General features: G+C 41.0%; 1 protein-coding gene across 3 annotated transcripts in view; it reads left to right on the forward strand.

The window, feature by feature from the left end:
* The first annotated feature begins 1,620 nt into the window (after nt 1–1,620).
* Nucleotides 1,621–14,043, forward strand: part of LOC133452497 (contactin-associated protein-like 4) — a 138,019-nt gene continuing 125,596 nt past the window's right edge. For all 3 annotated transcript variants that reach the window (XM_061731842.1, XM_061731843.1, XM_061731844.1), the window contains exon 1: nt 1,621–1,740. In XM_061731842.1, the coding sequence (XP_061587826.1) occupies nt 1,656–1,740 (85 nt within the window). In that variant the 5' untranslated portion in view covers nt 1,621–1,655. The remainder of the gene's footprint in view (nt 1,741–14,043) is intronic.

The raw sequence follows: 14,043 nt of genomic DNA on the forward strand, positions 1-14,043 counted from the left end.
CCGCCTCTCAGTGTCCTGCATTTGGGTCCTCCACATCTCCCTCATGACACATTTGGGTTGGTGGCCCAGTGTAACCAACTGTTGTGGATATAAAGATCTGGGTGTTTAAAAGACAAGAGCCATACTATAAGGCTAACTTTAACAGAGCATTCAAAGGTTAGAAATAAAAAAAAATGTTAGTAGGCATGATCATGATTCATGTGTTTAACGCATGTGCGGTACTTACTACATTGTTTGTTTTAACACAAGTGACAATGCTTTTCTAATGTTAACCACATTTGTCATGTATAATCATAAATAATGCAACACATGACCTTTTTTCCCTCTTTTTTAAAATCAAAAATTGAAGATCTTTGGTCTTAATGGAACATTTGTGCCATGCTCCTGTCAAAATACCACAGTGATACTGTACGGCAGCTCCTTTTTCAACCACGTGACTCGTCATTACTACACCCTTCATAGCAGCTGGTTTCAGGGGGGCTGACTCCTCCTTCCTTCTCCACAGGGCGTGCCTCTTTTGAGATTAATGTTACAGCTTTGTCCTAACCCCTTCAGAGGTAAAATAAGAGTAGCATGATGTGATGTGATCTGGGCGTGCATCTCACAGACCCCTGCCAAGTCTGAATGGCTCAATTACATGTTTTCAGACCAGTGCAGCATTCGGGTTTCTGACTTTAAAACACCCAAATAAATATTTTCATGCAATTCTCTTTTTGATTTTCACCTTTTAAGCCTTTGCCTTTCCTTGTGCAGCCTTAATCTTTCTTCCTGCCTAACCTTAACAACCTTAAAGGAGACCTATTATGAAAAACATGTTTTTTCTTGCTTTATGTGGTCTCCCCTCAGCCTGCCAACTCAAAGAAGGAGGAAAGCAAACAAATTCTGCAGTGTCGGTACAGCCGCCCGGATGAGCCGTCCAGTGTGATGTGGATCTACGAGCCGTTCAGATTCTGCTCCCGTCGTTACGTAACGATGGGCGCGATTTACATCGGTTGGCCTCCGATGTGTGAAACCACGCCCACAACTAACTCCACCGGCCGGAGCTTCCGCCATTTTTTCGTAGCGGTGTATCGCGTCATTCAGGCAGCCAATCAGCACAGAGCCTCATTATCATAGCCCCGCCCACTCAGAATCCCACATAGAGAATAAGGTTAGAGAATGGGAAGATAAAGACATGGCTCAGAGGCTGAATTTCTAATTTATTTAGCAAAAACAATCAAAAGCTTGTTTTTAAGACATTCAAGGCCTGTTTAAAATAGGTATTAGATGCCATAATAGGTCCCCTTTAATCTGGATAGTTAGTGAAATGGGGTGATACTGTTCTTCTTTGGAGATATTCTCTCATCTCACACTAAAGAAATGTCAGAACAAATCAGTAATCTTTCAGATTGGGTTTTGATGACCAACAAGCTGGAGGTCCGAGTAGATCATAAAGATTGTAGACCAGGCTTCTTGTCTGTGTTTGACTCCAGCACAGATGAGCTGCTGGCTGCTCCTCTCCCCATCTCTCCATCCCTCCATCCCTCCGTCCCCCCGTCCCTCCTCCCTCCCTCGGTCTGGTTTGAGGAGATCTCTCTCGGAGCTGGAGAAGAGAGGTCGTCCGTCTCTCTCCTCCAGCAGCAGCAGCAGTTTTTACCTGCAGCTTCCTGCTCTTCATGCTGGATATGGGGACTAAAAGCGGCGCTGGGATTATCCGGGTGCTCCTGCTTCTCTGCTGCCTGGACGGGACGACCGGGGAAGGTGAGCACGCTGCCCGGCTTCTACTTTTTCCTTTCTTTTTCTATTTTTGGAAGATAAAGAAATAAGTCTGAGCATCTTCTCCCTCCGAAATAATTGCAGGAAATTGCAACTTGTGCGCGTGTGTGTGTGGTGCAAATACATGGATTTATTTTTTAAAGTTTATCCGTTATTTTTGGAAAATACGGGTCCTTTTTTTCTGAGAGCCGAGGATGGTGTTAATTACTTCATTATTACCACGATGCATGACAATTTACTCTTACACAAAAGTTTCCTGCAGCACTATTTCGCGTGTTTACTACCAATTCGATGCGATCAACGCTTTTTTTTCTTCCATTTTATGACTTATTACCTCCTAAAGAATTTAAACAGGGAAGCTTTCGAGTTTATATTCATATGCATTTCCGTTCAACTGCACAAGACGGCTTTAAATGTAGCTTTATGACATTAGGCTGAGCCAGTATGAGGGAGTTTTGGTTTTTGCTGCTCAGCTGCGCGATGAGCGTCGCGGGACTTAGGCTGAGGCTCGTGCTCTCAAACTCCTGAGAGCACAAGTGTGTGGGAGAGTGAAAATCGTTTAATGCCGGCTGGAGAGGCTGTTTGATCCTCTTCATCCAATTCTAAAAGCAACACATGCTTTTGCTGTGAGTGTAATGCCCGTTGCCGGTGAGCTGACCCGCATTAAAGGGGCAGAACTCCAGCCTGAAGGAGCGAAACTGAGAAGAAATGGGATGAATCTTGATGTCTGGGCTATTCTTAAGACATGCGAAACAGATCGGATTATTTTATTTCACAACTAATTTGTTCCCTGTTGTTTCAATATCTTCAAGCCTCTGAGCTGACCCTTCTTTTCTCTCAGTAGCCAGTGGACAATAATATGTGCAATAATATCACATGTGCAATAATATAAGATGTGCAATAGCCTATCTGCCAATCTGCCAGTCTACCTCACAACACTCCACCTGCTTTTCTGCACTGTTTCTTAACTGTATATACTGTTCATATCCTGTGTTTATACATATTTTATACGTATCTTTTTGTATTCTTTATATATTTTTTTATTTCTGACTTTTCAGTCCTTTTACCCCTCCCCTACATGTGTGTGCTAAATGTACTGCTGACAACAAAATAAGTTTCCCCACTGAGGGAGAAAATAAAGGATATCTTATCTTATCTTATCTTTCCTCTTAAAACATTTTGCTTGAATTGAGGATAAATCTGCACTTTGGCTGAAATAAAGTCAACTAAAAAACATAAAAAGTGAGGAGGAGGCATCCTCTTCCTCTTCAAGAAACTATAGTTTTTCCACAAAATGTGAGTTTATTTCGCCCGGCTTTGTGTCTTCCTCCTGCTGTTCCTTTCATTCAGCTATTTCTCCTCCTTGCTGCTCTTTCTGACTCAGATCAGCCCCAACTCCGTCCTCTCCTGCACGACTCATCTTTCTACTCGTTTTCTCTCTCCTCTCTGTCCTGCTGGTCCGGCTGTCGGCTCCTTTTCGCTTGGCAGTGGATTTCCTCTTTCTCATCTTCTCTTCCTGTCCGCTCCTAACGTTTGGCGTGTCTTTGTGCTCCCCATCCTGCTGGATTTCTGCACCCCTGCTGTATCCGTATCAGATACAGCCTCTCTTTGCTTCCCATTTTCTTCACAACTCTTCCTCTTAATCTTCCCTCTCCCGCACGTTTTCTCAATGTTTCATGACCACGGCGTCTTGCTGTTCCTTTCATTCTCTGTAGTTGTTTTTTTCCCCGATTCTCTCACCGCTGGCCGCATTTTTGCTCAGGCTTGCACAATGAGGTGGTTGTAAAGACTGAAGTCAGAGCTCGTACGTTGTTTCTCCTATTCTGTCAAGTTGTATGGTCTTAACTAACAGCAGATACGAGTTAATCCCCTTCTCACTGGTCCTGTTTTAAATTGTCGTAGGACCTTTTTCAAACCTGTGTTCATGTCACAGAGCCTCACACAGCAGCACAGCCATCATGCATGGACCATAAATCACAGCAGCGTAACAAGATAAGTCTCCACTAGTGCAGAGAGCCAAGCTGCAGGTTTTAGGATTACCCTCACATTTCCATCCCCCCTGAAGACAGTTCGCTGTTCATTATGGCAGTATTACTAAATGGCAACAAAGTAGAAATACATATTTTAACAGCCACAGATGGTGTTACGATGGCCTGGTAGCCGGAGGACTACAGCACTGTATACGTAATGAGTTACAGGAAAGTTTGCGCATGAGACAGCTGCTGCAAAGTCACTGTGCATTTAATCGCCTTTTGATGCTGACAGCAAGATGGAGTCAAGCTGTTTTCAAACAGCTTCTGTCCTGCAAGGAGAGAAATGTTTAAGGTCAGTGTAACCACATGCAGAGGTATACCTGCAATTGAGAAGTTTCATTTCCAACAACGCATTTGATTCTCTGAGTAAAATTTGCCATCAGTTGTAAATCATTGTATAATATAGCCTACTGTAAATTGCAATGACCACAACACAAGCATTCTTATAGGCGTTGCCGTATCAATCTACTTCCCACCGCTCCACTGTCGAAAGCTTTGGATTTAACAGGCTCCAGTCCTAGCGATTATAACTCAGTCTCTCTCAACAGGCTCTGTCCCTAGCTTTTGTTTTTCAATCAGGTCACCTTGGAGCCGATACTCAAGCAGTCAAATTTTGATCCCTCTCAACCCGAAATACTATAAGCCAATTTCTAAATAACTTTTCATTTTTACGATTTTGGAAAAGGTTCTCTGTGCAGCGTATTTCTTTTCTGGAGCAGCACAACCACTGTGATACATTTCAGTCAGATTTGACAGACTTCACTCCACTTAAAATCTTCTTCTCAAAGCCTCAAATGACAATAAGATGGGTCTCGACAAAAAAACTCTCAATCATCTCCATCTTTTACTGGGTGAGGGTTGATCTTCAGTTATCTTTAGTTCCATGCTCCCATCCATCCATCCATCCATCCATCCATCCATCCATCCATCCATCCATCCATCTATCCATCCATCCATCCATCCATCCATCCATTTTCTATACCCGCTTTATCCTTTGCAGGGTCATCGTCTTCGTAGCCATATTCCCATAGTTTTTTTTAAAATTTTTATTACATTTTCTTTAAGTGGGATTTAATATTTTCAACACTTTGTGTTTATCTGTGAAACAGATTTTTTTTAAATTTTCTTTTCTTTTGTTCTCTCACAAAGGTAGGTTTGAGAAAAGGAACCAAACAATTCTCGTGGACAAAAAAACGTTTTTTAATTCAACATAAAAGACTGCACACTGCTGAAAAATCAAAAAAGGGGGCGCGGACCACTTGTACCTACTTGTAAAAACATGTACGACCTTGAGTTACCGTGAATATAAAAAAAACTATTATCAGTGGAGCTCCGATACCGTGATTCACCATGACAACGCATAGTGAGCAATCTTCCTGTTTTAGTTTGCTAGAACTGGGCATATGAGGGCAATCTTATAATGAATCTAAGTACATATTGAGACAAAAATGCAACACTTCTGCTGCAGTGAAGGGCATTGCCATTGACTCTTGTTTGGTGTGTTGGATTAGTAAAGTTCGAAGAAACAACACATATTGGCGATTTAACAATTTATCCATTTAACAAATAGGAGCCTCAGTAGTGTGTGACAGAACCATACACAACCCCAAGCCTGGCACCTCCTGGCACCTCCTCCTCATGCTGGTCACCAGCCTGGTCACACACTACTGGAATGGCATCCCAGAGTTCGATTTCAGACTGTGCAAATATGGGATGCCACTGGTTGCAGAATCTCATCTTGATATCTCTCCAGGCGCGCAGGAAGACGTTTTTGCCAGGGGGTGCGGGGGTTCTCCCTTAAGAAATCACTTGCCCCTCCCCTGCATGAAGAACAGCTGACAGTGCGCACAAGCTTTACCAAAACATAGCGAACCAACCATCTACAGTAAAAAAGGAACATGACTATAATTATTATCATAGTCACATAGGCGGCGGGTGACAGAAAATATTTGGTGAAGCTATATGGAGGAATCCTCGCGCCCGTATTACCGGCAGTGCAGTCTCCTCCTCCTCCCGGGTCATCGCTGCTCATATGGCCGGCTGCACCATCAGGTGAGCCGGTGTTAGACACTGGGGGGGGTCGCTGACGCGGTGGCTCCAGGTGCAGTCACTCTCCTCCGACTCACTGTCACATTGGCAGCAGCTTCGGCAATGTTTTGTGTCTGTTTCTCTTTTGGTTTAAAAAATGAACGTATATCCATCTTGGTCTTGACTTGGAGCTTTGTGTTGTGTTTTGAAAGGAGCGCTGCTGGCTGTGCATTTGTAATTGGCGGACAAAAATGCGGATGTTTAAAAACAACATTTGCGGTTCTGATCACCTGAGCGGTCCGCAGACCAGGGGGGTGTGACTGGCTACTTTTCATTTTTTTTATTAAAATTACCCCTATATTCAGCCTTCATCTCAAATGTGGCTTACAATGTTGTGGAACAGAAACAGCAACCACAAATATTTATAATCTTTTATTGTCATTTCAATTTTTCCAGGGGGTGCTGCAGCCCCTGCCGCACCCCCACTTCCGGCGCCTATGTATCTCTCTGCAATGAGATTGCCTCCAGTCATTATGAGCCTTGTTTTTTACAGTAAAAGAGATGCTGTCCCACACCTTCACACTGCCACCACCAAAAGATTGTTCTTCTATTGGTGCAGCAGTCAGCATAGCGTACTCTGCATCTTCTCCACACTTTGACCCTATGATCCAGCTGCCATAGACGGAATCTGGACTCAACGCTGAACATAGCGTTCCTCCACATGTTCAGGTTCAAGTGCATGTGTTGGAGACACTAGCCTGACGGTGAAGGGCAGTCAGGACTCATGGCAGCCTTATGAGACTTGTGATTTACTGCATGCAGTCTGTTCCGATTGTCTGGGCAGATTAACGTCCTGCAAACCTTGACCGTAAATCTGTAGAAGACAGCCTACAGTACCTAAGTGCTGACAGAGTAAGGAAACGGTATGTCGTCTTCTTGGGAAACCCACTTCAGGGCCTGTCTCTGAAATCCCCCGTAATATAGAACTTAGCCTTCAGTTTGGAGATGGTACTTCGGGTCACTGCTAACAACACGATTCAAAAGCAATTTGGGGTTGCCCTATGACAAGAACTATGACAAGGACTCTGTCCAGATCAGTCCAATGTGGCATGCCGATTCTTGGAGCAGACACTGACCACTGTAGTAGCGCCCATGTGCACCGGTGTTGCCTATCAGGCCACTGACGATACCAACAACTCAAAACAAGGGTCAAGAGCAAAAGCAAAAAAGGCTGTTTGGCATTGGCAGAGAAGATTTAGCATTTTTTTATGGGCACAACCCAAATACTCAGCTCAGCTGCTCCTCCCACAAAAGCATGTTCCTTATAAATGTCTTATCATTTAAAAATGGAAATAAACAGGCTTTCCAACGGTACAAGACGTATTGCCAAGAAGCATTGTTACAACGAAGAAATAATCTACCAAACACAAATTTCCTAACTTTTTGTGATCAGTTTACGTTGTTCTCTGTATTCACTGTCATGTGGGTGGAACCTTGAGAGGGAAAAAAGAATGCAGAAGCAGTTGAGGATGATGTATAAAACATATTTCAGACAGGTTACTCAAATGTAACAGACTCAGTTGTTTTAAAAAACATTTCAGATGACTCCAACAGGAAAATCCCTCAAGGAGCTTAGATGGGAATATGAGATCAGTCAATACATCCAGTGACACTGGTAAATCCTAACGGGAAATGTCTTTACTCACACAAGTGGGAGCAGGATAATAAACTATTTTTAAACAATTCATCATATCAACTTTTAAATCATGTTGATAACCTGATGAATTTGTGGCTACTGAAAAATTAAGAAAAAAACTGGAATGTATGGCTATAGATACATGTATCTGTTGTTAATCCTCATGCTTTTCTTTACAAAGAAACAATATCAGCATCAAAATCTTCACCCTCAAGAACATTGGTGCAGAAAACTTAAAAATTAGACAATTAATTTAACAATTAGCACATTCTGCTACAAGGTGGGCCTCAAGTGCAGGTAGGAGGATCAGGTCCATGTGACTGAAACACGATGGCAAAGCTGAAAAAGATATAAAATAAAGATAGCCCATTTATACTGAAGGATGTGCTACAGGATAGGGCTCACAGGTGAGTAAGAAGGAATCAGCTGACTTTAACAGGCAGGGGAATCCCAGAATATCTGCCGAACACTGAAGACTGGGCAGAAACAGGACTGGGACAGTTAACATGATCAGCAGCTTGTGGTATGTAGCTCATTTATTGCTTTGAAAAGAATGAAAAGGTCAATTTCAGAAGAAAGTTTCAACATCAAAACACAAAAGCTCCTGTCATTCGTGACATCTTCACACTGTAGAAAATCATCCAACTGAGCAAGAGGGGCTAATTTTTTCCAATCGGAGCAGCAAGAACAGATCAGGATCCAACACTGCCTCGGGGTGTGTTGCTCTAAATGCATGTAGCTGTCTTCACAGATGCTTAAACAACTCAGCCAGACTACGATTATTTTATTGTCTCTTAATCAATCGATCTTTTTTTTTCGATAATTCAATGAATCAAATTTTTTTCCACTTTTTGTTACATCTTGCTGCTAAATGGCAACAAATAATACATCTGACCATTCTCACAATTTTTAACTTTTAAATGTGAAAAAAAAAAAAAGAATTTATACATAAACCAAAACAAAAGTCTCTTAGGGCATCATTTGGTTCATTCAGAACAATCTCTATAAATCTAAAATAACTTTTATAAACGCTGAAAAGTGCAAACACTGTTTAAGACATCACTTTGTGTAAAGGTTCATAATTCTAACATAAATTCTGTCCAATGTTGTGAGTCTGAATGGTTTTCCATCACAAGCGTTAATCACGAGACAATTCATGTTGAATATGTGGTACTTTATTAATATTAAATGATCTTTTATTAGGTGATAGCACACAGATGGATGTATATTTGCCACCTGTTATATAGACAGACAGCACAGACATGACATTAATAGAAATCAATATTGTTTAGTTTTAATTTGTCCAGAAAAGACCCAAATAGGCCGGAACACTTAGGCTACGTTCACACTGCAGTCCTTAATGCTCAATTCCGATTTTTTCCCATATCCGATTTTTTTGTGTGGCTGTTCACATTATCTTTTAAAATGTGTCCTATATCCGACTCGAGTGTGAACGCATCGCGGCCTGAACTGACCCGCATGCGCAGAGGCGTGTGATGATGACAATGATGGATTTGCATCCAACAGGTGCCTGAACTGCCAATTATCCATCAAGCTCCACAATTATCATGTTAACATTAAATCAGATAGATTTGTCAAGGACGTTTCTCTTGCATCTCTATCATTATGCAGGCATGAATTCTCAGAGTTTTGCGGGAGAGGGCGGGAGCGGATGTAAACACTGCGGGAGCGGGCGGGAGTGTAACACACGTTGCGGGTGCGGGTAATGGTCAGAAATGCAGCGGGAGCGGGATGAAGAAACAGTCCCGCTATAGCAGTGCTCTAGCTCCGCTCCCCGGAGTGTCAGCTCTGCTCTCCGGCGTTCAGCTGGGTTTATCACCTAACACACGGTCCAGCTCGTTGTAAAACGGGCAGGTTATGCGACCACGACCGCTTCGCTGATTTGAATCCTTAGCTTCTTTATTGAGTAATATGCTTAAATTCAGCGGGTTGTCTCGTCTGATCTGAGGTCGTAGGTGAAAAAGAGGTGAGCGCGGGGGAGGGGAGGAGGAGAGGCGGAGGCGGCCCGGAGGGACCCCCGCCGTCTCCCGTGTCTCTCCCCGTGGCTCGGGGCTCTGCGTGTGACGTCAAAGTCGCATTAATTCCGACCTGGCTGTTCACACTGAGGTCGCATTGCAAAACATCAGACCTGTATCCGATTTAGAACCACATATGGAAGCGACCTGAATCTGATTTGAAAAGATCAGATTCCATGTGACTTGTGCTGTTCACACTGTCATAAACAAATCAGATCTGAGTCACATATGAGCAAAAAATCGGATTTGGGTCACTTGGGAGCTGCAGTGTGAACGTAGCCTTAGAAGCAGGTAAGCTGCTCCAGGAAATGATCAAGCCACGACTTCACTGCAAAGGAATTTAGTGTGCACCGGTGTTGTAAAGTTTGTGTTAAATGCATCAATACCACATCTTGTATCTTGGGTTTGAGAATTACCCCATTAAACAAACCAAAAAGCAATTAACTTTTCAAAAATGTTCATAAAAGTTGCATTTGGCGCAGCAAACGTGGGGTTTGTTACTAAAACCCTTACAGTGGATTTCTGTTTCTTGTCCTACTGTAGCTGGTGTCGTCTTCAAAGATGATGTCTGGTGTCATATAATCGTCCTGATTTTAAACTGCTAAACCTCTCATGTGTAGAATAGCCTGAAATGGGTTGTCAAATATGCTTAAGCGTATCCTAATATATGTGTAGACTGGTGGAGTCGTCATCTTCCAGTCCGAAGAAAGTTGGTCAAGCCACAGCGACTCCAATGATCCCTCACATTGTTCCTGATATGCTCATCTGCGTGTGACTGTAGAGTGCAGAAACATACAGTATAGACAATAAAAAAGACTAGGAGTGTGTTTGAGGTTTTACACCTGCTGAGTTTTAAAAAGATCCTCTTCAAAGTCTGGAAGCAGAATGTGACAAAGAAGATGCTTCCCGCTGTGTAATCCTGTAGATACTAAAAAATTATTCTGGGAGACTTACAGATGCACTCAGCCCAGTAGAATTCACAAAATGATGGCACTTCTTACTCATTTTTCCCTACTGTTTGAAAAGGATTTTTTTTTTTGGCATTTGCAGGCGTAAGTGGTTTGAAAATGAGTGTGTATCTGTCAGTTTTAGAACATTTGGTGATTCCGCCAGGTGAAAAATGTGTCTTGGTGGGCTGTGATTAGCCGGACTTTGAAACTAATGACATTCATTGCAGAGTCAGATATATACGTGTTCATCAACTTTAAGATTTTGATCATTCGATCTTCAAATACTCAATATTTGACTTGGAACGGCCAATTTCAATGTCATGGTTGTTGTAGATCACTCAGAGAATCACCAAAATCTGTCCATTATACTTTTGATTCAGAATAAATCCTTCCCAAGAACAGAGTTATCTAAAATGTCAAGAATGTGTTTCCAAAAGCTTTTGAGATGTTTGAACTTTAGTTGTTAAAAAGCTGGCCCTGTAACTGATATCTAGGACCACCCTGTTTGCACGATGCCGTGAGCTTGAATAACTTTGCCTTAATAAAGAGTATAAAATCTAACAGAGCAGGGTAATTATGGTAAATACATTTTGTCTGTACCTTTTTTTTACTGTTCTTTTTATTTTATTTTTTAGCAGTTCATTATAAAAGGGTTTGGTTGACCTTCCATCCCTGCCTTGTCCTATCTTTTTTTTTGATTGTGACCATCTGTGTCTTGTCAGTCCTGACACCTAATATTTTTATTAACTGTACCAAGTAGTTAAACATGAAAGCCAGCTTTGCTCTTATTTCTAAACTTTAATATCACCTTCAGGGAGGTCAAACAAATGTGGTGTATAATTATATGGCATTATAAGATGCATGTTATTAATCGTGAGGGCGAGAGTGCCCTATGGCTGCCGTACAATAATAATAAAAGAAAAGCCTGTTTTTGAAAGGTGTGGTTGTATTCAGCAGATGCAGAGAATAAGTGAACAACTGACCTTTAAATACAAAATTATGTATATTTAATATATACAAAACCCTCTTCAATGTGTAATTCGTTATTGCTTGAAACAGTTTTATTCTGATTAATATTCTTTCTATCCTTGTATGAGCGTCTTAGTGAAATAATGTACTTTGTAAAGGAATTCTCTAAAACAATCCCGAGGAACAAACCTCGACCTGGTATGAGTTGTATGTGGGTTGATTATTTCCTGTAACCATTTTGTTGTTATGAACGCAGATTCAACAGATTAACGCAACATGGCCATCACACTGCACAAGAGACATTTTAATTTGAGTTCATTGGACTAGGTTCAATCAGTTCCTTCCACACGGTCCCCTCAGAAACATTGTCACGACTTTTACTTTAACTAGATTGTCAAGCTTGATTGTCTTCAACATCTTTGATTTTCTTGTGAGAGCAATATCAGATGTAAAAGGTATCATGCATGTATCATCTGAAGTAGCTACAAGTATGTATCATGCATCCAATTCAGCACTTTCTTAAGTTCTTTAACTTCATAAATCTGTCATGCTACTGTGTCTTCACAAACACCTTCATCACCATAATTCAAGCCACAGAGCAGACTTAACTTAGCTCTAAACACCAGCTGCAAATTTGCTGAAACAATCACATGGCACATCTCACGATGTGCAAAGTACTTACTCTGAGATGTCAACTGATTAGCCGGAAGAGACTTAAATTGACAATACAAGAAACTGTTTTTGTCTCACAGTCCCGTACCATTTACTTCTGACCTGTCTTGCTGCTCTGGAGGTTGTACAGCCCAGATTCAAAGTGATCAGAAACCGGACTGGGTGTTGCTAATTATGATTGGTAGAGGTACTAACCAATAAAGATGATCAATAAATGTCCCAGACATGGTTATTTGTTGTTTTTCTATGTTTATGTTGCAGCTGTTGTTTCACTCTCTTTAATTGTTGTACTTGTTAATGTGCACTTATAGCCTGACCATGCCTCGGTATTGAAACGTGGGAGGATAATTAATTGATTCATTACTCGAGTATGTCTGACTCTACAACAGAAGTGTGAATTTGGTCTCTTTTAGCTTGTTAGTATCTGACTTTCTCTGGTTCATTCATTACATAGCACACAGGGATAGACTCCAGCAGAACCTCGTGACTGAATAGGAAGAAGTGGGTATAGATCCAAGCTTGTTTTTCTTCTCTATACCAGCTGCTTCTGTTATTTCTAGCAATCTTGGTTGTCTTACGATTATAAGGTCATCGGATTGTTCTCTGTCAGGTGCCGAAAATCACACATGAAATTGTTCTCACTGCTGGTCCAAAGTCTGGAGACATGAGAGGGTAGAGTAAGGAAAGGCATCCGACCTAAAACTTATTCCTAATCAATTTTCCTTGAAAAAGAAAAAGCTGAATGAAGTTGCTATTTAACCGATTAGTATGCCTTTATGTAGGCTAACAAGTTTACATGTCTTTTGAAAGTTAGATTTTAGTCAAACTAAAAACAATGGTTAGTTGACTACTCCGGTCTATCCCATCTTTATAAGGATAGAATATGAAATGAAGCTAAATAGACATAAAAAAAGACATGTTTTCTTTGTCTTTAATTTCTTTGGCAATATTTCACGTTTCATATCTTCAACCTCATTTTATTAGTGACTATACATTAATTTGAGCATTTTACGCCTGCTTCCTTTTACCACTACCTAATGCCATCTTTGTTTTTATAAAATAATTACGTTTTAGAATTGAAGACTTTAAGCAGCGGTGCCATGTACAACAGTATGGATGTGTGGGTTTAAAAATTCTCCACATGGTATCTATTCAAATCAAATCAAATCAAATCAAACTTTATTTGCTAAGCGCTTTTCATACAAAATAAAAAATGCAACGCAAAGCGCTTTACATAAAACATAAAATTTAATAATGCCCCCCCCCACACAGACACACAATTGATATTGATAACAAGCTTTTCTTTTATTATGAATTATGTTTATAGCACTCTTTCTGTGCTTGCAACTGTCATTAACATTTGTCACAGATAAGACCGATTCAGTTTTAGATCAACTTACCCTTCGTATCATCTCACTGTGTCTCACTCCCTTCATGCTGCTTGTGCTTGTATAGCCCTCACTTCTTATGCTTGTCATAATTTAATGCCTCTCTTTTCGTTGTGCTTCAATAATTTCTTCCTTTGTTTCATTGCACAAACCTTATGGTCCATCTCAAACTCGCCCTCTTGATCTGGAATATGGTTGAATGGTTCCTGACTTGGCTCATGATTCACTGCCTCCAGGAGAACTATTTGTTTGACAAACACACCCGATTTCTATTGTAAATGTTCACATTTTAGAACTTTAATCTCTATATAATGGTTTTAAATAGTTTTAAAAAATTTTCTGATTGGTCTACAGTTTTGGTTGAGCCTAATTCTGGCTGTGTCATGTTGCTTATTATCACCGTTATGTTCTGTGAAAGCTGTTTTAGAATGTTTAGTGTATAGAGTAATAATCCTGTTGCAGCTTCAACAATTACACTCCACTTTGCAATGCAGGCCAGACTATTTAATTTAGCGT

Source organism: Cololabis saira, chromosome 10 (genome assembly GCF_033807715.1).
Source record: "Cololabis saira isolate AMF1-May2022 chromosome 10, fColSai1.1, whole genome shotgun sequence".
In the NCBI taxonomy this organism is placed as follows: Eukaryota; Metazoa; Chordata; class Actinopteri; order Beloniformes; family Belonidae; genus Cololabis; species Cololabis saira.